General features: G+C 44.1%; 5 protein-coding genes across 5 annotated transcripts; 4 read left to right on the top strand and 1 right to left on the bottom strand.

Moving 5' to 3' along the window:
• Window positions 1-286: 286 nt before the first annotated feature.
• cUnh5orf63 (chromosome Un C5orf63 homolog) lies at window positions 287-11,896 on the top strand. Its single transcript, XM_080784796.1, has 5 exons — window positions 287-407; window positions 1,623-1,740; window positions 2,544-2,600; window positions 2,892-3,055; window positions 11,768-11,896. Coding segments are annotated over exons 1-5 (351 nt in total). The 5' UTR covers window positions 287-405; the 3' UTR covers window positions 11,778-11,896.
• LOC308329091 (small ribosomal subunit protein eS28-like) lies at window positions 4,087-4,296 on the top strand (the record flags this gene model as incomplete). The annotated part of the gene is made up of 1 exon (XM_080783290.1): window positions 4,087-4,296. One exon carries the CDS (start codon window positions 4,087-4,089, stop codon window positions 4,294-4,296), a length of 210 nt encoding a protein of 69 aa, XP_080639416.1.
• On the bottom strand, window positions 6,846-9,797 carry LOC308329162 (DNA-binding protein SMUBP-2-like; the record flags this gene model as incomplete). The annotated part of the gene is made up of 1 exon (XM_080783365.1): window positions 6,846-9,797. The coding sequence occupies one exon, from the start codon at window positions 9,795-9,797 to the stop codon at window positions 6,846-6,848; it is 2,952 nt and encodes a 983-aa protein (XP_080639491.1).
• Window positions 11,897-12,151: 255 nt separating the features above from the next.
• On the top strand, window positions 12,152-16,199 carry LOC308329493 (glutaredoxin domain-containing cysteine-rich protein 1-like). The gene is made up of 3 exons (XM_080783813.1): window positions 12,152-12,259; window positions 12,652-13,701; window positions 14,593-16,199. Exons 2-3 carry the CDS (start codon window positions 13,222-13,224, stop codon window positions 14,647-14,649), a joined length of 537 nt encoding a protein of 178 aa, XP_080639939.1. The 5' UTR covers window positions 12,152-12,259; window positions 12,652-13,221; the 3' UTR covers window positions 14,650-16,199.
• A 1,774-nt stretch (window positions 16,200-17,973) lies between these two features.
• On the top strand, window positions 17,974-24,340 carry LOC308329533 (transmembrane protein 151B-like; the record flags this gene model as incomplete). Its single annotated transcript, XM_080783865.1, has 6 exons — window positions 17,974-18,075; window positions 19,073-19,384; window positions 20,912-21,004; window positions 22,105-22,247; window positions 23,059-23,224; window positions 23,546-24,340. The coding sequence occupies exons 1-6, from the start codon at window positions 17,980-17,982 to the stop codon at window positions 24,338-24,340; spliced, it is 1,605 nt and encodes a 534-aa protein (XP_080639991.1). The 5' UTR covers window positions 17,974-17,979.
• Between the last annotated feature and the right edge of the window lie 965 nt (window positions 24,341-25,305).

Below are 25,305 nucleotides of genomic sequence, written 5' to 3' on the forward strand. Positions count from 1 at the left end.
ATATACTATAAGGTCCTACGAGGCAGGAATAATAGAACAATCTATTAATTGTCTCTACTCTCTACAGATTGTTTAACGTGCAAGGCTGCAGTGGTTAAAAAAAGAAGTAAATATAGTCGTAAATTATTATAATCATATCATATGCACTAATTAATCCTGAGGGCCCGGGGGCAGGAGGAAAATAAAAGTTCTCAGGCGTTTCTGACCGGAACTGTTCATGTAATCTGGTGTTGCCAGGGGGACACAGTTAGTGGTGACACTACTCTGTAAACAAAATTGAAGAAATATTAATTAAAAAAGGTTTGTAGGTTTGTTTGTCTGAATCTGAAAGAAAAATACCGGCTAATTTCACTGCAGTTCGTGTGCGGCACTGCGGCTGTCTGATCTGCGGCCACTACAGTTCACATGTGAGTGCATTTGTCCTTAGGCTTTATTAGCCCAAACATTTTTAGAATGTTTGGGCTAGTCCTTTATCAACAACAGCGGAGTGGAGATTGTGTTGCCCTAAATGCTGTGATATTATTACCACCATACATGCATTTCATTCATGTTTTACATGCATTTGTCAGCCATTCTATGATTATATGGTGGAAGTAGCCTGGTGATAAAAACGTTACATGAGTAAAATAAAGGGTGGAAAAGAAAGTTGTTGCATACAAGAAAGTTGTTGCAGGACAGACAGACAGACTTTTTTTTCAACCTTTATTTAACCAGTAAAAACACATTGAGACTAAGTCTCTTTTGCAAGTGGGAGCTGGCCAAGAAACAAAATTACACTTCAATGCGATATCATACATCATACATGTGAAATTACAAAACAGCCAAATAATACATCCATCCATGACATACCTCAAGAAACCTATTCAACGTATACAACAAATCTCCAACAATGGTACACTAACAGTAACCGGGCGCAAGAAATTGTGCACAGAGCAAATACAAGAATGATCCATTTCACAATCATATTGTATTTGAATTAGTAATGCATTAATTAATGTACATTGTTCATCACTTTAATGTCACAGCTGTTCAAGGTGGTGCAGATTTTTAAATAGTTTCTTTGACAAGAAATTTAAAATTTAAAAGGTGACAATCACCTAAATTTGGAGATGACTAGCCTGGTATTTGCTGTAGAGGGGCTTATCCAAAAGACGAAGAGGCAACAAAGATGGGAAAGGAAGTGTTACTTACACTGTCTGTGATGCTAATATGGTTTCTGCCTGGTTTGAGTAAATGGTGCGCTGTGATTGACAGCCTACAGTTACACCTAACCCTAACCTTAACCTCAGTAAAACTATACCTAAACCTAACCCTAACCTTAACCTCAGTAAAACAGTTTTACTGAGGTTAAGGTTAGGGTTAGGTTTAGGTATAGTTTTACTGAGGTTAAGGTTAGTGTTAGGTGTAGTTTTACTAAAACTACACCTAACCCTAACCCTAACCTTAACCTCAGTAAAACTATACCTAAACCTAACCTCAGTAAAACTAACGCAGTGGCTGGGGGGGTGTTTCCAAGGCAGAAAACATATTAGCGTCTGTGATTATGGTCAATACCTTTGTGTTTAAAAACAATACACAAATATAGCAAATGGAATCACGATGAACTTGACCTCCTCTCGCAGGCTACACAGGATGCACAGGCTAATGGCGAGGAGCCTCAATCAAACCCAGAGACCTGCTCAACTGCTTCAAAGACTCTTCTGCCAGAAGACACTGCCAATCCTAACACTCTTTACAAAGGTATCGCCATGCATTACAGAGCATAGCAGTGGGCATTGTTTTCTGGACCCACTGAAAACTAATTCCAATTCTTTTCCCATAGAGATTGGCAAAAATATTCATATCAATTATTCTAAGCCTAGAATCTAGCTATCTAGGATCCTGGTGAATCATGATAACCACTAAATGCATTTGAAGTGACAAACATGTTACTTTTCAGGATTCAAAATTCAAAAAACAAGAAGAATATTCAGGATTTCAATTTAAATATAGCAAAAATAGCAGATCTACAAGCTTAAAACGTGTCACACTGCAACGCATTTTGAGCTTGTAGATCTGCTATTTTTTATATGACAGTATATGCAATGTTGACCTCTAGAGTGAGTGTGGAACTATAGAGGCCCTCGTCATCTTCAAATTTGCCCACCCCTGCTCTATTGGGTGCACTGCAGAGCATCGCATCCATTCACAGGTGTACATGGCTATGTCGCTGCAGAATAATAACAGTTAATTAATGTCACTCTAAATGACTGATACTGATAGGCCTGGGCGATACGATTTCAAATCAACATCGCAATTATTTCAAACTTTTGTTACAATAAGTCATGATTATTTCATAATGGTGAAAATAGCGCGTCTGCAAGCGTGTAGGCATACCTGCTCTTTTTGAACATTTTTTATCAAAAATGGTTGGTATCGGCTAACACAGAAATTGGGGATCGGATCGAAAAAAATGTATCGGGACATCCCTAGTAATAAATAATGTGGCCAGCCCTATTCACTGAATAACATCACGGCATCTCTCTCATGTCATGTACTGATAGGATCCATGTCCGCTGTGTGACGAAGCCAAGGAAGTCCTTGAACCATACAAACACAGGGTGAGAAGAATCTCTTTTTCACCATAGGAAAAAACAAACACAATTACATTGGACAAACCAGATGCATGTGTTGTGATGTAAAGTTAATTTGATCCGACAGCCTTCATAGTGTATAATGACGTTTATTTCAATTCAATGTTCAATTCAATTCAATTCAATGTTGCAAAAATACATTTGCAACTGTCATGAGCCCATGGGGAGGGTATGATTGTACAGGGGACTCACTGTTTTTTCCACTATAGAACTGTTGTGTGTATTTAACCGTGTGTGTGTGTGCGTGCGTGCATGCAGTATATTTTCCAGCAGGTAGACATCACATTGCCAGAGAACAAGGTGTGGTATGAGCGGTATAAATATGACATCCCTGTGTTCCACTTGGACGGACGCTTCCTGATGATGCACAGAGTCAACACAGCGCTGCTGGAGGAGCAGCTGGCTACAGCGGAGGACATTAAGTAAAACACCACAGATGCTGGGCTTTATTTAGGAGTTACCGGTAATTCAATTACTTTCTGTTCTTTGTCTGAATTAAAGGTGTTATGATATATAGTTTGTGTGATTGCTCATTATAATAGTAATATCTCAGATTTATATTGAGCGTTTTCTACCCAAAAAAACAACAACAAAGAAAAACAAGTTTATTAGGGGGACAAATATTAAGAAAAGTCTAAAGTCCAAGAAGAAGCTTGTAGATCGGCGATTGGTGTGGAGGGAAAACCTTTGGTGGCCAATTAGACTCTGAGCTGGGTATGACGACACACCTGTGACCTGTTGTCCATTGATGCACACGGGATGAACCAGAATTTGAGATACTGATGCCTCTGTCAGTCAGCCATGCCTCTCACACACACACACACACACACACACACACACACACACACACACACACACACACACACACACACACACACACACAAAGAGAGAATCATTATATGTTTCTGGTGCACAGAAATTCTGAATGTTTGCTATTGTCCCCGTTACATAGACCAATCACAGCGAACACTGCTCACCTAGCCATGCTAAACTCAAGATAGCGCATAAGCTCATCAGAGCTGCTTTTTTCACAAAACTTCACACCTAGTAACCTGCTGTCATGTGTTATTAGAACTTTACATGACTTATCAAGGCCCGGAAAATGGGAAATTCAACAACTTTTCCAGGAGAGTGGGACCGCTGAAAAAAACGGTCAAAAATCAATGCTTTTCGTTATGTTTTCCATGTTCAATATGATACAAAACCGCAGTGAGTCTGTTTTGAGGGATACTAGTAGTCCCTCTTATGCACAGCCTTGTGTGTTTGTAGCACAGAATGTGCTGATTTGATTAGCTGATATATGACAGGCATGTGTGACAGGCCTTGGCTGTCCCAATTTGGAGTCCTATCGTCATACATACATGCGTCATGATGACATGACATGGCATACACAGGCTAGTTAAGACCCTCTGGTTAAGACCAGAGCCTCTTTCCCCCATCCACGCAGACAACCATGGACGCCAACCGCGTGCAGCCCGTCAAGCTCGCAAGAGTCACCAGCATAATAGGAAGAACTGGTTCCCAGGGAGGTTGTACGCAGGTCCGCGTGGAGTTCATGGACGACAGCAGCCGCTCTATTATCAGGAACGTGAAGGGCCCAGTGCGAGTAGGGGACGTTCTGTCACTCATGGAGTCTGAAAGGGAGGCCAGGAGGCTGCGATAGGTGGGGCTGAGGCTGGCTGAGGCTGACTGAGCTAGGCGTTTGTTCTTTTCTCCCACCTTGTATCAATGTAGAATGTGCTAAATTGCTGTGACTGGCTGGTTAACCACTCAAACCTACTTTGATGTACAATGGTGGCATGCAAAAAACAGTGAAAATTGCCGAAATGCAAGCTGACAGTTGGTGGTCTAATTCACTTACTGTTTACCCTACTCTACTGGTTCTCTGTACCTCAAGCGGTCCTTGGGCAGGCGGTCCCCAGCTAAATGACTGATAGGTCATGATTGATAGGAACCAAACAGACTCTTGTTGGTCCTGTAACTCAGAGGGTACAAATAAATGTACACTCTCAGGAGTTAAATTAACCCTGAGGTTCCACAGAAAAAAAGGATGATATGGGCTTTCGTGGCCCAATGCATATCAAACTGGGGGTCCTTGAAATCAGAGACAGACCTTTTCTTTTCCTCTTGTTGCCTCATCTTTCTGCAGACTGACCGACAGAAACAAAACTCGCAATACTCCAAAGGCAGGTCTCCCCTGGCTGGCAATTGGCATGACTGTGACAGCTTAACTCTGGGAGGCATCATGTGGTCTGATCTCGGAACCCCCTGACAAAAGCTGAGACGGTGCCACATGTGCGTGAGCGCACACACGCGCTATATTCTGTACTTCTAGTACTCTCTTTTTTTTAATATGTTTTACAATTATGACATGAAAGTTATGATTCTGTGCAACATTCTATTTTGGGCTATACCTCCAAACCACTGGTGCCATTGACACTCATAGACCAGGAGTGCCAACTGCCAGGTTGTGGTGACACTGGCGGCATATTATGCCACTTGGCCAAGCCAGCAGCACCTGCATAAGCATTATTATGCCATGTCATGATACCCCCATTTATTTCGATAGAAATGCAGTAAATGCAAGTCTCTGTACGTCTATAATCCACGTAACTCGAGAACCGTTCGCCCCACCTACTTCAACCTACTTCAACCGAACGCATGCATTCGGTTGGAGCCACGGTTGTCCAGAACCGCCACAAAAGGCCTCTGCCTGGGCCAGACTACATATTTGGGCATGCCTAACAAATAACTCCATATATGGGCATACAAGGGGACACAGCTGACATCACAAGGCCTCTGCCTGGGCCAGACTTCATATTTGGGCATGCCTAAATACGGGTTCGTCCCACCGACTTCTGACATCTGCATAGACTCCATATTCACGCCATATTTGGGCATGCCTGGCAAATAACTCCATATATGGGCATAAAAGGGACACAGACATAATATCTGGGTAGGGCACGCATCGTTCCAAGTAGGCCTGTGCCCAGCGGGCACCGCTCTAGTTATCCAAACTAGTGGAAATTAACATGTCCGATTAGACCTTGTGAAGCAAACGTCTAGAAAACAATTGTTAATGCAGGCAGTTGTAACGAAAGGGTCATGAATCCCTAGGCTGATTTTGTGGTTTGTTTTCCAGTTCAGGTTCATGTGATAAAAACTACAGCAGATAATGACAACTGAGTTGAGGCACGTTTTGTTTGAGTGCAAGAACGATAACATTATGAATTTTAGACAAAAAAAGAATATCTGCCAACATACAATTTAAAATGTAGGCATTTAGCAGACGCTCATCTGCAGAGCGACTTACATTAAGCAAGAACATTATATAACTACCGGTATGTTGAAGTTAATTGTATTACCGCAATCTGATGAGCCAAAAGTTATTCGTAAATTAGGTGTCTTTCTGTATTAATTAATCTGCTGGCTTATCATGTGAACATTGTCCTGAGTTAAATAAATGAAGAAAATATGACTAGATAAGCAATACACACCAAACAAATTAATAATGGGTGTGTCCAGAGCCAAAGGCATGATGCCAATGTGCAAGCATGATAGACAGTATTGAGACCTAAAATCGAACACATCCATTATTAATTTGATTGGCTGCACCTTGCAATTGCATCACTGTGTACTATATAATAAGGTCAGTATTATGCAGCCTGCCATGTCTTGCTGTAGTGTTTCACCTAAAGTGGAAAACAAACTACAAAACCAGCCTAGGTTTCACTTTCATACCCCCGGGCAACACTTGCACCTAGGGCATCTTCTTGTTGTTGTTGTTAGGGTATTTGCTACAGTACATTTCCACATACTGGAGAAGATGTCCTCCGCATTTAGGCCTACCCATTCAAACTGTACACAAATATGGCAGCAGTTATGGGTTGTCTGGGGTAGTAAAGGCACACAATACACAGATAAGACCATTCTGTGTGTGTACATTAATGGACCATGAAGTCCAATATGGCCGTAGCCATTAATCGATTATTTAAAAAAAAAATCAATTTGAATGTTTTTCGCATCAATAACAAATATACACAGTATATACATGCACTTCTCGATTATTCAATCAATTAATTGAAACTAATTACTAATTGATATAATAATCACTAAGTTGCAGGTTATTTGCATTTGCTTTAATTCTGATGAACATGACATTCCCCAAAATACATTAAGTGTCCTTGAAAGGCACTATAAATTTCAAGTTATTCAAGTTTTTTGGTCTTTATTGTTCCTATGAGAGGCCATATCTTTCAGTTTGGAGTCCAGTTTTCTTTGCAGAAAAGCCTTCTTGTTGGAGTCCATAGACTTATCTTTCTTTCCACTATAAAGAACACCTTCTTTGCGTATTGTCATCCGAGCATGAGTCTTGGCTTTGTCCCCACAGCCATGCACCTCTGGTAAGTGGTGACCGTGACTTAGACAATATTGCCTATTGCAAAACATGCAAAGATGGCCAAGTGTTAGAACAGAAGCTTTACATTTGGCAAAACCGCACACACTATTAGCCTTCACCGCTGCATTTATGAGCGTGTCGGAGCCAAAGTCTGCAATGGCGCCAGCAGTAATGACACAGAGACCTGCTTTGGTGCGGTTCTTTCCTTTAGCTGACTTGGTCTTAGAAGATTGGGCCGTCTGAATTCTAGTGTTACCCTGTTGTTTGGCATTTTCTTTCTGTTGCTCCCTCATTTGCTCCAAATCTAACATTTTCAAGTCTAGTAGAGGTTGGCAGAGCCTGCCTTCAGGCTCCATGACAATTTCTTCTTCTTGGGCAACTCCTGTTGGCTCCTCTGTGACAACCTCCTCGTTTAGTCCAGACTGTGATCTAGAGACGGTGATGCATCTGTCCTTCCCCTCCCCTCTACTTTCATGCCTGAGTCCCAGCTCTTGTGAGATCTGGTGGACCAGCAGGCGACCGTGGGAGTTGAGGCTTGCTGGGAATTGTAGCTCAGTGCGGCTTAGGTCATTCAGAAAGGCCTCAAGCTTCTCTCTGATCTCCATGGATTTGATCTTCTCTTGCTCTTTGATGAGTGACAAATTGGAGGACTTTGTGTGCTTACTGTAGCCTGTGTTATCCACCTTACTCTTCATATGAGCAAGTTTAATCAGTCCTGGCTCCTCTTTGCCCACAGGGTGATATTTTACCTTATGTTTGGTAAACGAGAAGCTGTTAACACCACTGTTAGCCTTGGCGCCTTGGTGTTCCCGGGTATAGTTTTGCGGTGCAATGTCATGGAGATACTCAAAGGCAGTTCGGACCTCTCCACACTCCTTCATGTGCTTGATCAGAGACCTCAGGAAGGTGTGATTTTGAATGGTCTGTGTGTCACACACCACAGCAAGGTGACGCCTGGCACGGGTAACCGCCACGTTTATCCTTCGGTCCTCGGCAAGAAATCCAATTTGACCTTTTTTGTTCGAGCGAACTAATGACAGGATCACGGCCTCTTTCTCTCTGCCCTGAAAGCCATCCACAGACTTGATCTCCAGCTCTGGGTGTCTTGCAGAAAGCCTCTGACGCAGAAGCTGAACCTGTAAATTGTATGGCGCAATAACGGCTATGTCTTTCGCTTTCAGACCAGTTTCAATCAAGGCCTTTACATGGAGCTCGACAATGTGTGCTTCACCTTGATTGCCTTTAGATTCCCCATCGCTGTTCTCCATCTCGCTCAGCCCACAACCAGCAGTGTCGATGAGAAAAAGCGGGGAACTGGTCTCCTCCACGCAGGCAATGCCTGGAATATCTTTTAGCAAGTGGCGCTCCACAGTGCTGTGGGCGGTCAGTCCTCCCTGGTACATCTGCTTGGAGGCCCACTCCATAATGGCACAGTTCATGCGATACTGCACCTTTAGCATGCGGACAACCATGTCCCCATATTTCTGAACGAGCCTCTCCATCAGGCTAACGGATAAGCCTCTCGATGCGGCCGCTTGTGATCTGATCGTGGGCGGTAGTTGCTTGTGGTCTCCCGCCAAGACGCACTTCCGCGCTTTAAGCAGAGGGATCCAACAGCTGCTCTCCAGGGCCTGGGCACACTCGTCTATCACCACCCAATCGAAATGGCCCGCCGGCAGGAACCTCAAAGGGCCGTCGTCGGAAGCACTGGCGTTGGTGCACAACACAACGTCGGCACCTTTCAGGATCTGGGTGATGGCCTTTGCCTCTCTGGTTCTCAGCTCTCTTCGCAGCGTGCCTATCTCTCGTTTGAACCTGGAGTGTGCGCCTCTGTCCCGCGTCATCTTCATTCCAAAAAAGGCTTTGTCGATGTCTCTGCGGATGTCGGAGATGATGTTTGCACTGTCGCCGCGGGCGAGGACGGCGTCCAGGGAGTGTTTCTGAATGGACGCCAGTAGTCTCGCGGGATGGCCCAGTCGCAGGAGTTTGGCTTTGCAACGAACCAGCCTTTCTACCAGGTTGTCCACGGCCACGTTGGACGAGGCACAGCACAGAACCTTTTCGCCTTGCTTGATCGCTTGGAGGATGATCTCGACTACCGTGGTCGTTTTCCCAGTGCCTGGCGGGCCATGAATCACAGCCACTTCCCTCTGGGACATGGCAAAGGACACAGCTTTTCTCTGGGACTCGTCCAGGTCCAAATTAAAAAAGGATACGACATTTGACTGTGACTGCGAGCTCGGCTCCGAGTAGCCAAAGAGAACACTTATAAGGCCGGAGGCTGGCCCACTTTTGTACCCATTCAAAGCATTCAAGGCTTGCTTCATTCGTTTGTAGGTGACATCATTTGCCAACTTCAACAGGTTGTAGAGGGAGTCGGATTCGACGGTGAGATCGTCCAGCGAGTCTTCAAACGCAACCGTTATAGATGCTTGGCTGACCCATGTCACTATCCCTGTGCCAAGCTGCGAGGCAGCACTGCATCCACTTGTTGCGTCATATATGCCAACTATGTCCCCGGGTCCAAAACTGTTACTTGGTAGAAGTGACGGGCCGACATGTTTCCTTGATTCTAGAGTGACAAGTGATCGACCGTACAGACCCGTGGACCGAATTGCTGGCTGTAGTTTCAGAAGGCACACGCCCTTTCTCTGAAGATCATTAAGAGAGATGTTCTCCTGCCATTGCCTGGTCGTCTCTATTTCGGCCTCTCTCTCCTCGTGTAGAAGCTCTAGTGTCTTGGACACAAACCGTTCAATTTCCATAACGGTATTTCCTGAGCAGAGATCAACACATTGGGGATTATAGTTAGATGCTTGATGTTGAAATCAGCTAAAATGTGCGGTGCACATTAATTGGCAAGCAAGCCGGGGTCTAATAACGACCTGGCTGTTCTGTGTGATCTGTAGCTATATGGATAGCAAGTTACAAGGTGTGCAGTTTATGAACGGCATCATGACATCAACCATATGACTGAATGTTGGCCCAAATATGGAGTTGGGGACATACATTCCGTGCTTAAACGGACAAAAGCAAAGCTGTGCATAGGAGCGGGTGCGGCGCTCAAAAACATAGTTTGAGGAGAGGACAGTACGGAGAGGACTGTCTGGTCAGTCCAAGCCACTGTCATCTGTGGAGCTGCTGTCATAGACCATATTCCCATGGCGGCCATGTTGGCATTTTGCATTGAAAAGACAGGGTGGCAATTTGTGGTGCTAACCGCTCCAACCTGTGTCTGTCCGTCCACCTTTCCCACCCCCCAGATTGCAGATGGCTTGTGTATGTATTGTGTATGTCTGTCTGTGTGATTGAAGTTGTTATACTGTCTCCGTGTTGGGCTGGGCTGTGCTGCGCTCTCAAACCCAAAACATGTTTGGAAAGACACATATAATAAGGGCGATTCCCTGTATAGTATTGTAGCAGCCTTGGGAACCAATCTGTATCTCAAACAAGTGTTTTCTTATATGAGGCAGCTAGATGTACAAGTACATCCCCTGGGCATGAGATTCTTCCATTTACCCCCAAACCAACCGTTGATGCTGAGTGCCAAGCAGGGAGCCACTGGGTACCATTTTCTAATAGAGGGTATGCACGCGACATCACCATCGTACCTATACGTTTTGCGGGAACGCCTACTACTGAGTGGCAAAAAACCTACTTTCCGGTCTTGACAGCCCCTACATCCAAACAGAAAAGTCCTATCTGATTGCATTAAACTCACTTTGCCACTCACTTTATGCATGCGCATACATACCCTAGTCTGGTTTGAAACAGACTGATATTGAGGTGACTGATATTGTCCTTCTAATGAATGAGGAGACCTTCATTTATTTGGTTGGTATTCATGCATGGACTATAATATACCTGTATTTAATATACACACACACACACACACACACACACACACACACACACACACACACACACACACACATGAAAAAACACAACGCCAGGCGTGCCTTTAATAACATGCCCAAACTAGGGACCCCAGGTTGAAAGTGGTACTTAATTCAGACCTTGTGCAGCCTCCTAATCAAGATATTGAACACAGCTCAGTAGGGCTGCCCCGCGGCTGTCGTTGAGGCCAGCTCCGTGTATAGCCTACCCTGTGCAGATAGCAGCCATGGACACACGGCTGCCATTCCCACTGCACCGGCATTGGAGAGCTGTGCAACCACATAGTACAAAATACATTGTATTATTTATCATGATGACGGAGTATAAGTTGCTTGCTTGTGTGTGTGTGTGTGTATATATATATAATTATAATTTACATCATGTGGACAAGCAAATCGACTATTTTTGTCCTACACAAAGGACAAATCACACCCAAATCACACCCATGTGAAGTGAGGGGCGCTCTTATCATCGTGCAGAAAATTGACACTATGCCTATTTGCTCAGACACTATGATGTAAAGTTCTCCATTCATTGTCAATGGGAATTTTATGTTTGTGTAGGACAAAAGTTAGGACAAAAGTAGACAATAAGCCGATTTGCTCAGACACTGACGTAAAGTTCTCCATTCATTGTCAATGGGAATTTTATGTTTGTGTAGGACGGAAATCTATAGCTGAATATAGGCGCCTCTCAAAAATATAAGGTTATCTTCATTTCCTGAGTTTTTTTCACATGTTTTTTCCTGAATAATGAACATTTTGGAGTTAGGTCGTTCATCATCATCCCTTATTTGCCATATTTAAAATGCCCTCTTCTTCTCCACCATTCTCTCCAGAGGCAGCTAGAGGCTGCTGGGAGGACCGTTGGAGGACCATCTTCAGTGATCGTCTGGGAAGCTGCAAAGTCTGGCCGGTGAGAAAGACAAACCTGCTCACTGGGTGATACTCAAACACGTTCATTCCACAGACGTTATCTCTGGCACCCCAAATGACGCTGTAAAAATCCTCTGTGTTGATTTAACACTAAGGGCCCTATTTTGTGTGTCTTATAAGTACCAGGTCTTATGACCTAACTAATAGTCGACAAAATCGACTGTAGATTTACAGTAGTCGGCTAAAACTAGACAAACACATTTCAGGTGACTAATGTGAATACAATTATACTCAAAAGACTATGACTAAAAAGCATGATAGGCTACTGCAGGCTGCGTTGCCAGATCTCTGCAATGTCATTTAGATTAGCATGTCATTTAAACAGGTGGTTTGGTTAATTGGTTATCCTATAGTTTCAATGTACAGATTGTTATGAGTTTAGACCGATGCTATAGGTCAGGGGTGGGCAACTTTGACGATGGAGAGGGCCACTATATTTCCACACTCACTCCCTAGGGCCATATATTACTGTCGCAGCAAAAATAGCCGATCTATAAGCTCGTTTTGAGCTTGTGGATCGGCTATTATTGCTATATTCGAATTGGAATCCTGAAAATTTACATTTTTATGTAATTTCAAATGCCTTTAATTATAGGTGCAGTGTTGAGCATTGAGCTACTAATTTAGACTGAAGTAATTAAAGCGGGTCATGTTTGCATGTTGTGGAATTGTAAACAGCTGAAACCAATATTATATCAGTATTCTGACATTAACCTGAGGGCCACATTAAGTGAAGGTGGGGGCCGCATGTGGCCCCCGGGCCGCCAGTTGCCCACCCCTGCTATAGGTTATAGATTTAACTTTGATAGTTAGTTTCCTAAAGCTGCACTGTCTCTGAATTTCATATTTACCTTGCTTATTGTCACTCTGGATAGGAGTGTCTGCTAAATGTCTGAATTATAAATTGTAGGATCAAGACGATTCCAACATTACTTAAGATGCTACGCTTTTTTTAAATTATTTTTAAATTTAAATTTTGCTATTATTGACATTTTGGCCAAAATTGTGACAATGCTAAAAAATGTTAGAAAATGTGTGACTATCTTTGACAGATTCTGCCTATAATGGCATGCCTAAAAATAGACATGCCAGGTTGAAAGTGGAGAGGCTACTTAAGCTATTGTCTGTCTTCTGCCCATACAGTGACCTTTATCAATTATTGATCATTGATATCAATTTACTGTTTTAGCTGTTGCCATGGTTAACCTTCATTTATTATTAACGGTGTTGGTGTCTGGTTTTCGTATAGCGGGCAGAGAGAGCGCATTACGCTCCATTTTGACACGTCAATGGGGACTTTATTGTTTGATAATTGCGGGACACTACTACGGCTTAGGCTGAAAGACTCCATCAATGAATGGGACGCAAGAACATGTACGGCCGCAGTTTTCCTAATTGCGCCTCGATGGAGGAGCCAAAAGTGAAACAGGAGAGAGAGATTAAGGCCAGCGGCGGCAGAACGGTGAGGTTTCGGGTGGCGTCTGCGAACAGCGGCCGTGTTTTGACGGAGGTGTTCAAGGATGAAACGGCCTCGTGGTGCGGCTCCTCGGTGTGCGGCTCCGTGGACTCGGACTGCTCCAGCCTCCCGGAGGTGGCGGAGCGGGACAGCGACACCAACAGCCACCTGCACGGCCTGACGGGCGCCACGTTGGACGAGAGCGGATGTGAGCCCGACGACCTGCTGTTGTACGCCAGTGCCAATAAGAGGGAGCTGCGCTTCAGCAACAAGCGGGTCAACATCTGCAGCAAGAATGGGACTATACGAGGCGTGCGGAACAAAGTGAGCGCGGGCCAGGTGCTCTTCAACAACCTCTCGAACCTGCCCAGCATGTATACTGTAAGTACCTCTGACTGGGAAGTGATAGGGGGGGGGGGGGGGTACACGAAGCTGCATTGCCAAAACAAACACTAATGACACCATGAGGCACGTGCACACATAGACATCAAAGGAAGCTTCAGCCCCTGCCCTTTTACCCGTCTGTAAAAAAAACTGCCCTTTCCAGACCATGAATGCAGCATTTACTGTGGTGAAAGAAATGCAAATAGCCTCCTCTCCTTTACATGCCATACCCGATAATTGATTTGTTCTGAACTCTCCTGAACTTGAACGCAGCATTTTGCGTTGAAAGAATTTGTTTAGAAATCCATGTCATCGCCGCATCTCCAGTAGCCAACGAGTGCGGGGTCGCGCCAGGAAAATAGCCGATCTACAAGCTTGTAGATCGGCTATTCTTCCAAAAGTGCCCTCTATAGGGAATTTCAGATCCTGCCTCTAACACTCTCTGCAGTCCCTGAATGACACTCTAAAGAGTGTCAATATTTACGGGTCCATTTGGTTACACCTGTACACACTCAGAGTTTCAATTGGATGATTCGATTAACACTGATTAATGATTTTGTTTTGTAGCCTATTCTTTGCACCATGAAGAAAGTCATGTCAAAGTCCTGATGCATGTGGCTTTTAGAAGTCAAATGCCTGAAGAAGGTCTATGACCGAAAAGCTTCCTATGTATGTAAAAGAAAAGAAAAATCTCATTATTCATATTTTTTAGTCTGCAGAGGTTTATTGTACATTTGCTTTCCTTTTGGCTCCAGCACCTCACCCAAGTCTATATACATGCCATGGCAGTTGAGCAGTGTTTTTATGTTTCTTTTTTAAATTTTACTGTTTTGTCTGAGAAGTTAAATGCTACTATAATTTTGTCAATACTTGTCTTCTCTCTCAAAGGTTAATCTTCGTAGCAACAAGAACCATCAGAAGAAGAGACCGTGGGAAAAGGACTGAAGTAACAGATTGCTGGTGCAAGTGTGTCCACAAGGTGGTGTCAACTGTCAATATCAGAGACAGCTGGGATCTGCTTTAGTGTTTGTGATGGTGTCTCCCAAGACTTGTCAATATGCAAGATTCTCTAGCTTTTGGACTAATAATGCGCAAATTGACGTTTTGATTTTATATTCAAACCACGTTTGAAGTCATAATCGTCTTTAACCACAATCTATATCTCTGCTGTCTGTAAGAAACCTTGAAGAAAAACATCCATCTCAGTTAGTTTTTTTGTTCAATATATAACACACAGACAGTAAAGGGTGTTCAATAGCACTGATTTATGAAGAAAAATTATGGTTAAACGGGCGGAGTTCATTTGCGGATCCAATGGAGTTAGGTTTTCACCAAATCACTTTTGAATATTTGCCATTGGTTCAATAATTTATTTAACCAACATGACAACAAAGAAATCTAAACCTTAGGTGCATGTTTCTTCCCGGACAGCATACATACCATATATCTTTCTTTTGTTTACTACAAAGTGTTAAATAGCTCTATATTCAGTAATCATTGCTAGCAGGTGACTTCCCCATCTCTCCAACTCTTTAGCAAACAGAAAATGCATTTTCAGGACGGAATACCAATCGTCCAATCATCCAATCAGTAGAGAGAGCTCATACAGGATAGATTCTAGAAACTCTGAAGTGATGACACAAATAAATGAGGGGACGGAAATTGGAACTGGAACACTATAAAATGTAAGCTATAATTTTGCGTAATCTCTCCTGGTTGGATTAAATCGGTGACCCACCTGAACATGCATTTTCTGTTTATTAATCCATTCCAAAAGTTCCATTCTTCACGCACACGCACACACACACACACACACACACACACACACACACACACACACACACACACACACACATACATACATTAAAACTTCCCAGTACAACCAAATACTGTTGGCCACTGCGGGGCAGTTGGGGTTGGGGGTGCCTTGCTCAAGGGCAGCAGTGATGGGGGAGGGTTAGGTTGTGGCTGTTCACTTCCCCACCCAGATTTTAACTGCCGGCCCAGGGGAATCGAACCGGGAACCTTTGGGTCATGTGCTTCTCTGACCTTTAGGCCTGCTGAATTTTAAAGCCAAATCATCAGTATCCTGTATTGCCCAAAAACGAATTCATACTTAAAGTAACATTTGAGAGATGAAAGCAGAACACAAGAAACCTGCATTCCATCTTGACAACTCATCATGCACATTCCCCTTCAATAGTGGTGTTTTGTATTTTGTTTTCTAGGATTTTGTATGTAGATTAGGCTACAATTTATTGTTACTTGACATCATGCAATTATGATCCTTTCTGGATGGTCTCTTGCATGGCACATATCAGCACATATGTCTGAAGCTGTGCTTTTGTACGCTTTGTTCACGATATGTTATAAATGTGTGAATGTGGTCCAATATACTTATTACTTATAGTATACTTTTTCCATAGCATTTTAGGGGGGGTGGTTTTCAAACTATGGTTCAAGGACCCCCGACCCCGAGGTCCTTGAACTGTCTTGAGGCAAAATATAGTATCAGTTTGAACTCTAACCACTATTTATTTACCAATGCAACATGTATATTACCACACTTAATATAGTCCTATTCTGTGGGGGTCCTTGGCCAAATGTGTGTCTATTTGGGGGGGGGGGGGGGTTGTGACTTGTAGCTATACATACAATGTTTTTAAAGAATTTGTTATGACATTTCAGCATTTATCTTGCCCTGTTTTATGTGGTTGTTTATATGTATGTAGCCTATACGTGTAGGCAATTTGTTTAGTATTAATGCTAAGCTATATGATTAAAGTTCTGAAGTTTGTAAATGCTCTCTTCATTAGTTCCATATTACTATAGCCAAATGTGGTTTGGGTATCTCGTTTAAAGGACAACTTTCGTTTTTTTTCAACCAAGGTTCATGTTTTAGGTTGTTATTAGAGAAAGTAAAAGATGAGTGTTAATTCTTTACTAATTTATTTTTTATTCGATCATGGGGCTAAATATGTCTTTTTTTACAAAACTTTATAGCGATTTATTTTTTTATTATTTACTTTAGTCCTATATACTAGACCGCAAGAAATTACATCTGGCCACAAAAGATCACAGGATCTACTGAATGTGAAGGTAGCCTACTGGGGGGAAGCCACACTGTGTGTCATATAGGCTCAATGTCAGTTTGACACATTTTTAGGCAGACATAGCAGAATAGTACAACAACAACTAATTTCAGTAACAATGGAGGAATGGGACACCTTTCCAGAACAATGGAGGGGGGTGAGCCATTCATTAGCCATGCATACTTTTCATTTGACCAACAACAACAAAACTGGTTCTAATGTTCTCCTTTGACAAAAAACATTGATTCTAAATGTTCTAATATGAGAAATAAGGTAAAATAAACATGGGGAGAGATATCCGTGATTTGGGGCGAGATATCGACACTGTGGGGCGAGATATCCACGCTTTTCGAAAAGTGAAGACGGCTCGCCCCAAGCCGTGGATATCCATTACCTGTACTATATTTTTACCTGTACTTTGAGATTTTTCCTGTACTTTTAAACAGAGAGAGATAGAGGGGGAGGAGGTAAAGTGTCTATAGTGAGAGTTGAGGCCCACTTGCAGCCAATGTAGTGTATTACGGGCAGGTGTCACTGTTTCAGCACCATGGACAGATCCATACGGTTGTTTTCACAGTAGTGTTGTAGCCTACTGTCAGTGGTTCTCGGAGTGGGGTTCAGTGACCATCGGGGTTCCTTTTGAGGAGTGTAACTCAAAGTAAGAGTTACGGGGGTCCTTGAAGCGCTGCTGTATATTCTACCAGGCACTGCGCCTGACGACGTCAACACTTGCCTGTAGTGAGGAGGAGGACACGTGCATTGAGCAGCGTCAGGAATGAATGGATGGGCATACATTTCCAAGAGACAATAGTCTGATAACATAATATTATAATAATCAATCGTGTTACTGCGGCAGTGAACACTAAAACGTGGCGGAAAGACGCGGACTGTCGGTGCCGGCGGACAGCTCGGGGCTCCCACGGTCCCACTCCCACCTCAAGATTTTTTCGCCAAACAAAATTTGTTGTGCACCACGTTTCATGCTCCTTTATTATTATTATTTTAACCTCGCGGCGTTTATGTCCTTAATACAATGTTGTACGAATCTTGCCAATTATGGAAGTCAGACACGACTTGTAATCTTGCTTGAAGGACTGTGGTGCTGATCGAAGAGATTGGCGCAGCTCTTCCACCATCCCCGCCCCGGTGACTCCTCATCAAGAGGCTCCAAGTCCAAACAACAATGTCTCCACCAGCGTCCGCCGCTGCGGCTGCGACGACAGCGACCGAAAGCAGCAGCAGCACAGCTACCGTGCTGGAGGAGGAAACCAGAGAGGAGGTATAAAATATATGAATCTATTGTAGGCGTCTTTAAGTAGCCTGCCTGCTTAACGCTGGAAGGGATTAGAATGTAACCCAGTGTTTCAATGAATTATACTTATATGCACGCTATCGTGCTATTCAGTGTATGTATGTATGTATACCGATGCACATGGCGTGTTAGCCTTGGATCAAGACTATATGGCAAGAGGCTTTACAGTTATTTAGTTACAGTATGTCATGATCTTGTAAAAAACTGAATCAATCTAGGCCTTCCTATTTTTAAGGGAAACGTTTGTGTTCTCTAGTAGTAAAACGTGTATTAAAATTGCTATAATTGCTGTAGCTCATGCACTCTCTCTACATTGAAACATCATGATCAGGGCCTGTCATCTTTACCTGCATGTCTTCTGGGCTTTCAGCTGTTTTGAAGAGATGTGGTACAGCCTCAATACCCAATTTGAACTGGTTCGAGTTAAGCCTCTTGGAGAAGTAAACAGGAGAATACTGCATGCTTAAATAATAGCATGAGATCATCACAGACCTAGGGAAAACCATTTTCACCCATTTGGATTTGTTCAAGGATTACCTACTTTTAGCCCTACACAGTGTCTCAATTTTTTTCCCCTCGGAATTAGACATCTTTTAGTCTTAATCTTTGCATGTTAAAGCTGGCAAAGCTTCTTGTTGTATTGTTGCAGGGTGCAGGGTGGAAACCTTGGAAAAAGATTTACTCACAAGCTCTTGTTAATGCTTTTCATTGGTTCAATACAGTATAAAAAACCCACACCGTTAACCCTTTCCATTTTTTATTTTTTTTTGTTTTACTTTTGTGTGACAGTATTACAAAGCAAGGCATTAACTTAAAAAAAGAAAATAAAAAAAGGACAGCAGACACCTGACAGCAATGATATGAGACGTGGACTTAATGTGCTCTGTGTGTTTGTGTGTGTGTGTGTGTGTGTGTGTGTGTGTGTGTGTGCGTGCGCATGCATGCACGCACTTTGAACCAACAGCAGATGCCCCTGAAGCAATCCCTGAGCAAGTCCCTGTGCCGAGAGAGCTTCTGGAAATGCCTGCTCCTCTCCGTCCTCATGTACGCCTGCGTGGGAACCACGCTGTGGTGCCAGGTCACCCGGGTGACCCGCGTGGCCTTTGACTCCGCCGCCTTCAAGGCCAAGTCGCTGACGTACCTGGACAGCAGCCCGTGCGCCGACGGCTACGTGTACATCCCTCTGGCGCTGCTGGCCATGCTCTACGTGGTCTACCTGGTGGAGTGCTGGCACTGCCACGTCACCAACGAGCTGCAGCACAAGGTGGACGTGGAGGTAAGGCGCGTGGGCGATGTCGTGATGAATGTCGTTGGAGAGACGACGCAATGTCTCCAGTCTCCACGATATGCCTTTTCAGAGATATCGTATGTACTGTATCGGTCGTTCCCAAACGTTTTCATGTCAAGGACCCCCAAATTGACACTGATGAGCCTGCGGACCCCCCATTTGAAAAATATATGCCAGGGACCCCCATAAGAGAAGACTTTGACAGCTCTAGCAGTGATTCTCAACCCGTTTAATTTCAAGGACCCCCAGTTTGGCTTTTCATTAGTCTACGGACCTCCATTTAATGGCATTTCTATCTCTGGGACCCCCAATTTATATTGTAAAATCAATGTTAATGTAACTCTGAGAGTGTACAAGTGGAACCAAATAGACCCATTAGGGTCCATTTGGTTCCATTTGTACACTCAGAGTTACAGACCCATAAGGGTCCATTTGGTTCCGAACTATCATTTAGCTGGGTACCCCCTGGAACTCCCTCAAGGACCCCTGGGGGTCCCCGGGCCCCACTTTGGGAACCACTGGAATATATATTGCGATACAGTGAATGCACATTCTATGATTTGCAGTTCTATACGTGAATTTGTGCTTCTGTAGAACGATGGTTTCTTTCGCCAAGTAAAGTATTTTGGTCTAGTGGTTTTCAACCCTTTTCATATCAAGGCCCATTATTACTTGCGCAAGCCGGCCTTGATATGAAAATGTTGTTTGTTTGGTGCTCCGATACGTATGTCCCGTGGCTGCATATGACATAATGATTAATTAGCATTGGTTTCAGATTACATACACATGTATACATATAGGGGCATTATCTTTAATCCACCCGACACTGAAACATATCATTATTACGTCACCATCGAGGGCCAGTTATATACCCTGGCATTGGTAAATATCTTCATCATGTCATATGCAGCTACGGGACATACTCATCAAACGACCCAAGTAACCACAGTATACTGCTAATCAACTTACAAATGACATATACATATACAACTTACATACATACATAATTTTATCTTTATTACGTCACCATTGAGAGCCAGAGATTTGAAAGTTCGTAGCGGTTGACAGTACTTGCACGCTCTGCTTGCGCACTAGTAGGTCATTTATGTGCAAAGCACAAGTAGGCACTCGACAGAGTGCAGTTCTAGTTTATTCTACATTTGAGCCACGGACCACCATTCTATTTAGCCTCTCATACCCAAAGAATACTTTTGATCAAAATAGCAATTCTTCTCCATTCGTTCATTCTGGTAAATTAACTAATGCAGATGTTTAACAATAATTGAACTCTTGAGAGCTGGAGACCACCTGGAAACCCCACCAAGGACCATTGGTGGTCCTCCTCTGACCACTGGTCTAAATAGTCTGTTCAGTTGCTCCTTTTTCTTTTCGTGTTTGTATAAGTTGTGCTGTTACGTAACTTGAACAATAGCCATAAGACTAACCGCATGAAAACATATCGTGATAATGTTGTGTATTGTGATCTTTTTCCCACCCACCCACCTCTACCTGCAGGGCGTCTACGAGCACGTCCAGAGGATGCAGCAGGCCAAGCCGTGCATCTGGTGGAAGGCCATCAGCTACCACTACGTCCGCCGGACGCGGCAGGTACGTCAGTGGTGGAACATGTATACTTACTATGGGTATGCAGGCTTTAGTTTAGACCAGTGGTTTTCAACCATTTTGATACCAGGGCGCACTATTTATTCAGCATTTGAGCCAAGGGACCACCATTTGATGACATTTAGCCTCTCAGACCCAAAACTAAAGATTTTAGAATATTTTTTTGTCCACAATTCCATGCTGTATTTAGGAGAGAAAACAGGCAAACGTAGATCAAAAAAATGATAATTCTTAATTTCTTCTACATTCTCTAAACGTGAATTAAGTAATTCAGATGTTTAACAATAACTTAACTCTTGAGAGCGTAACGTAGAGTTAAATTTGGTTACCAACTCTTCATCCTTTAGTTGGGGACCACCTGGAACACTGGTGGTCTCCGGACCACTGGTTGAAAACCACTGGTTTAGACACTGGTTGGTCCGACCGTCAACCTACCTCAAACCCTAACCTGACCCTAACCGCAAGCACGGGAGCAGCGCATGTCCGACCGTTGTTTCAGCATGTCTACATTGGTTTTACCTAACCCACTTAAGACTGAGAACAGATTCTGCAAAATGTCTTCTAAATCATGACAGTTTTCTGAAAAACCTATGTTTCTATATCAGTGGTACTCAAACTATTTCATGTCAAGGACCCCAGACATTTTTTGTAGGAATTGGCTGCCGATATCCATCTGCAAATATTTTGTTCCAGGGAGTCAGGGACCCCCCCCAGAAGCAAGGTTATGAGTTAAAAACATTTGCTGCGAATGAATATACTGTATATAATATATTCGATGAATCTAACATGCACGTGGAATAAGCAACCTATGGTTGGAATAGGCAACCCACGGCTGTACATACCCATTTTGGGCGGGAACCCATTTTAGTGTTAAGCATTATGTTATACTTTAGCTATTGAAAAATAGCAATTACATATATTTCTGCGGGGTCCTTGACATGAAAAAGGTTGAGCACCACTGACAGAAACATAGGGTTTTTCAGAAACTGTCAGGATCTAGAAGACATTTTGTAGAATCGTCCTCAGGTCTAAATGGGTTAAGCTCAGTAAATGGCACTCAGTCACTTTCCACCACTGCGGCACAGGTCACGCGCTATCGCAACGGCGACGCCTACACCAGCACCCAGGTGTACCACGAGCGCGTCAACACGCACGTGGCGGAGGCGGAGTTCGACCACGGCAGCTGTGGCGTGCGGGACGTGTCGAAGCGGATGCTCGGGCTGGAGAGGTCAGAATTTGTCCGAATGTTATTGGGAGGATGGCCCCTTGAGATGCAGCATCTTTAGAGGGGGTCCTATACCAGTTTTGTTTTTGACAGCAAATTTAGATTTTTGGTTTTAGTCACAGTCTTTTGAATAGTTTTCATTTAGTTTTAGTCACATTTTAGTCATCTGGAATGTTTTACTGTCAGTCTAGTTTTAGTCGACTAAATATCATAAGATTTGAGTTGACTGAAGATTTTGTCATCTTAATGACTGATTTTACACTTGCTGAAAATAGCAGATCTGCAAGCTCACAACGCGTCGCAATGCAACGTGTTGCGAGTTTGTAGATCTTTTATTTTCAGCATGCAACCAAGTGTAAAATTACTTGTGTTTTTTGGATCTCTTGTCCACTAGTCCCTTCCAATATATTTAGTCTTAGTTTTAGGCACCATAGCTTAGTTTTCATTTAGTTTCCATTTAGTTTTCGTCAGTGAAAAAGGTAGTCGACAAACATTTTTCATCATAGTTTTAGTTGACAAAATCAACACTGTCCTATACACACAACTACAACACATACAGTGCAAGTACACAGTACAAATACACAAGGCATACACATACAGGTACAGTTAGCTTGCACCCCATCTCCCACTCACACCCCCGGGCCGGCCCTCGACTCATTGACATGTAGAAATAATGCATGACCAGGTTGTTAGGACATGTGAATACAGGGAAGTCCTGAAGCAGCCAAGGGAGGTATAAATAATCTGAGTGAAAGCGGAAGATTGTTCCAGTCAGATGGAGCTTTGTTGTGGACTGATCTGCGTCCGGCTTCAGGTCGCCACTGACGAGGCTGCGCTTCACCAAGTGCTTCAGCTTCGCCAACGTGGAGTCGGAGAACGCGTACCTCACGCAGCGGGCGAGGTTCTTCACCGACAACGAGGGCCTGGACGACTACATGGAGGCCCGCGAGGGCATGCACCTGAAGAACATTGACCTGAAGGTAGGGGTGTGGGCGATACGCTGATAAATATCGTATTGTGATAAAACATCGCGATACAATGCCCTTTCTGAGATATCATATCATAAGTATATATATCGTGATACAGTGAAAACCTCTGTAGAACGACGGTTTCGTTGGCCAAAAATTATAAGTATTTTGGTCTAAATGTTCTGTTACTCCTTTTTCTTTTAGTTTTTGTTACAACTTGTACGGTTAAGTAACTTGAACAATAACCCCCCAAAAACGCATGAAAACATACTAATATTGTGTATCGTGATACTGCTTGAAAACTTATCGTGATATTATATTTTCCCCACGAAGGAGTACGTCGTGGTGCTGTCAGACCCCGACCGCCACCCGTGGTACCTGAACCACTACGTCTTCTGGCTCGCGTCCTTCCTCACCCTCTCCTGGCCGCTGCGGGTGCTCGCCGAGTACCGCACCGCCTTCGTCCACTACCGGGTGGAGAAGCTCTTCGGGCACGACTTCGTTCCCGCAACGCCCTGCGGCGACGATCAGCCGTGCTGCCGCGGCGGCCGCATCCCCCGCGTCAACACCATCGACAGCACGGAGCTGGAGTGGCACATCCGCTCCAACCAGCAGCTGGTGCCCAGCTACTCGGAGGCCGGGCTCATGGACCTGGCGGCGGCGGCGCAGTGCCAGCCGGCCAACTTCGCCGGCTTCAGGCAGAACTGCGAGCGCTGCAGCCGCGCCATCAGCTGCTCGTCGGTCTTCTCCCGGAGCGCTCTCAGCATCTGCACGGGGGGAGGAGGGGGAGGAGGAGGTGGCGGCAGCGGCTCCCGCATGCCCTTCAGCGGCAGCCGCTTCTCGCTGGCGCGCCGCTACGGCTCCCAGCGCAGCAGCCTGTGGCGGAGCGGCAGCCTGGTGGGCGAGCGGCAGCAGGAGGAGGAGGAGGAGAGCCCCGGCGAGAGCACGCGCTGCCTGTCGGAGCGGCTGACGACCACCGCCGCCGCCACGTCGGAGGAGGAGCACGAGGACCCGCCGGATTACCAGGACGCCCTGTGCTTCCCCGTGCTGATAGTGCACTGCAGCGAGGGCTGCCACAACCACCGCTCCTTCCACAGGAACGGCTCCTGTGTGGAGACCTCCCTCTAAGACTTGAACATTTCAACGACCCCCCCCCCCCTGTTAACTGGGACAGTATATGCAAACGGGACCGAATGGACGTGTCAGGTTGTGTTTGTATACTGTCAGAGTTACAGACTCCCCCCCCAAGGAATCCTGAGAGTTCCATGGACCCCACTTTGAGAACCACCGCTCTAAACTATGCATTTAGGCATTCCTGTAGCACACACAGACACTGGAAAGCAGATGCATGGCGTGAAAAAAATCTATATTTCCTGTATCGCGCAACTAGCTGGGATGAGAACAGGGGCAGAAGACACGCACGTCCCATACCTGGCTGGGTGCTGGATCTAAAGTGCACTACGTAATGAAGATAAATGAAACGCCAACGTATATATACTCCCGTTTGTAGAATTATTGGCGGTAGCGTTTCCAGCCAAAACGAAACGTTAGCACAAATCAATTCTGAAAACAGGAGTATATATTATACTGGTGTGTGGGTTTCATTGATTTGCATACAACTAACTACGTGTTTTAAAGAAAGCCAATAGTGGTGCTTCTTCAGCGGTTCTTTGAGGGGGTGTTTTATAGCATTGCTGCTGTAAAAATAAGCCTCTTATTATTATTCAGTATTTCTTTACTGGTTCTTCAGCTTACTAAAAGTAAGTAAGTAAGTAAGTAATGGCTATAGCACAATTTGACAAAGATGCTATATACAGTAGCGCCTTTTAGATACTGTAGGTGCTAATATACCACAAAAAGAGGTTCTGTTCCCCTATGATTATGAGCCAAATAACCTCTTTTAGTGCTATTTAGTGTGATGCTGCATAGTGAATCTTTCTACTAAGATCATCAATATTCACTACCAAAGCAATAATTTATTGTAGGTTGTGGGTATGTACTTGTCTCTGTTCCAGCAGCCATACCAGCACATCTGGTATTCCACCATTACAAAAAAACCTCACTTTTAATTTCACTTATTTATAAGTGAAGGT

This window comes from Protomyctophum bolini, assembly GCF_963924005.1.
Source record: "Protomyctophum bolini genome assembly, chromosome: 15".
NCBI classification, from domain to species: Eukaryota; Metazoa; Chordata; class Actinopteri; order Myctophiformes; family Myctophidae; genus Protomyctophum; species Protomyctophum bolini.

Bases quoted from the DNA above. Each gene is read 5' to 3' on its own strand.
- LOC308329493 (XM_080783813.1), top strand. From the start codon at position 13,222: ATGGGACGCAAGAACATGTACGGCCGCAGTTTTCCTAATTGCGCCTCG. The intron at 13,702-14,592 runs GTAAGTACCTCT...TCTCTCTCAAAG, and splicing joins ACCTGCCCAGCATGTATACT to GTTAATCTTCGTAGCAACAA.
- cUnh5orf63 (XM_080784796.1), top strand. The intron at 1,741-2,543 runs GTATCGCCATGC...ATGTACTGATAG, and splicing joins TCCTAACACTCTTTACAAAG to GATCCATGTCCGCTGTGTGA. The intron at 2,601-2,891 runs GTGAGAAGAATC...GCGTGCATGCAG, and splicing joins TTGAACCATACAAACACAGG to TATATTTTCCAGCAGGTAGA.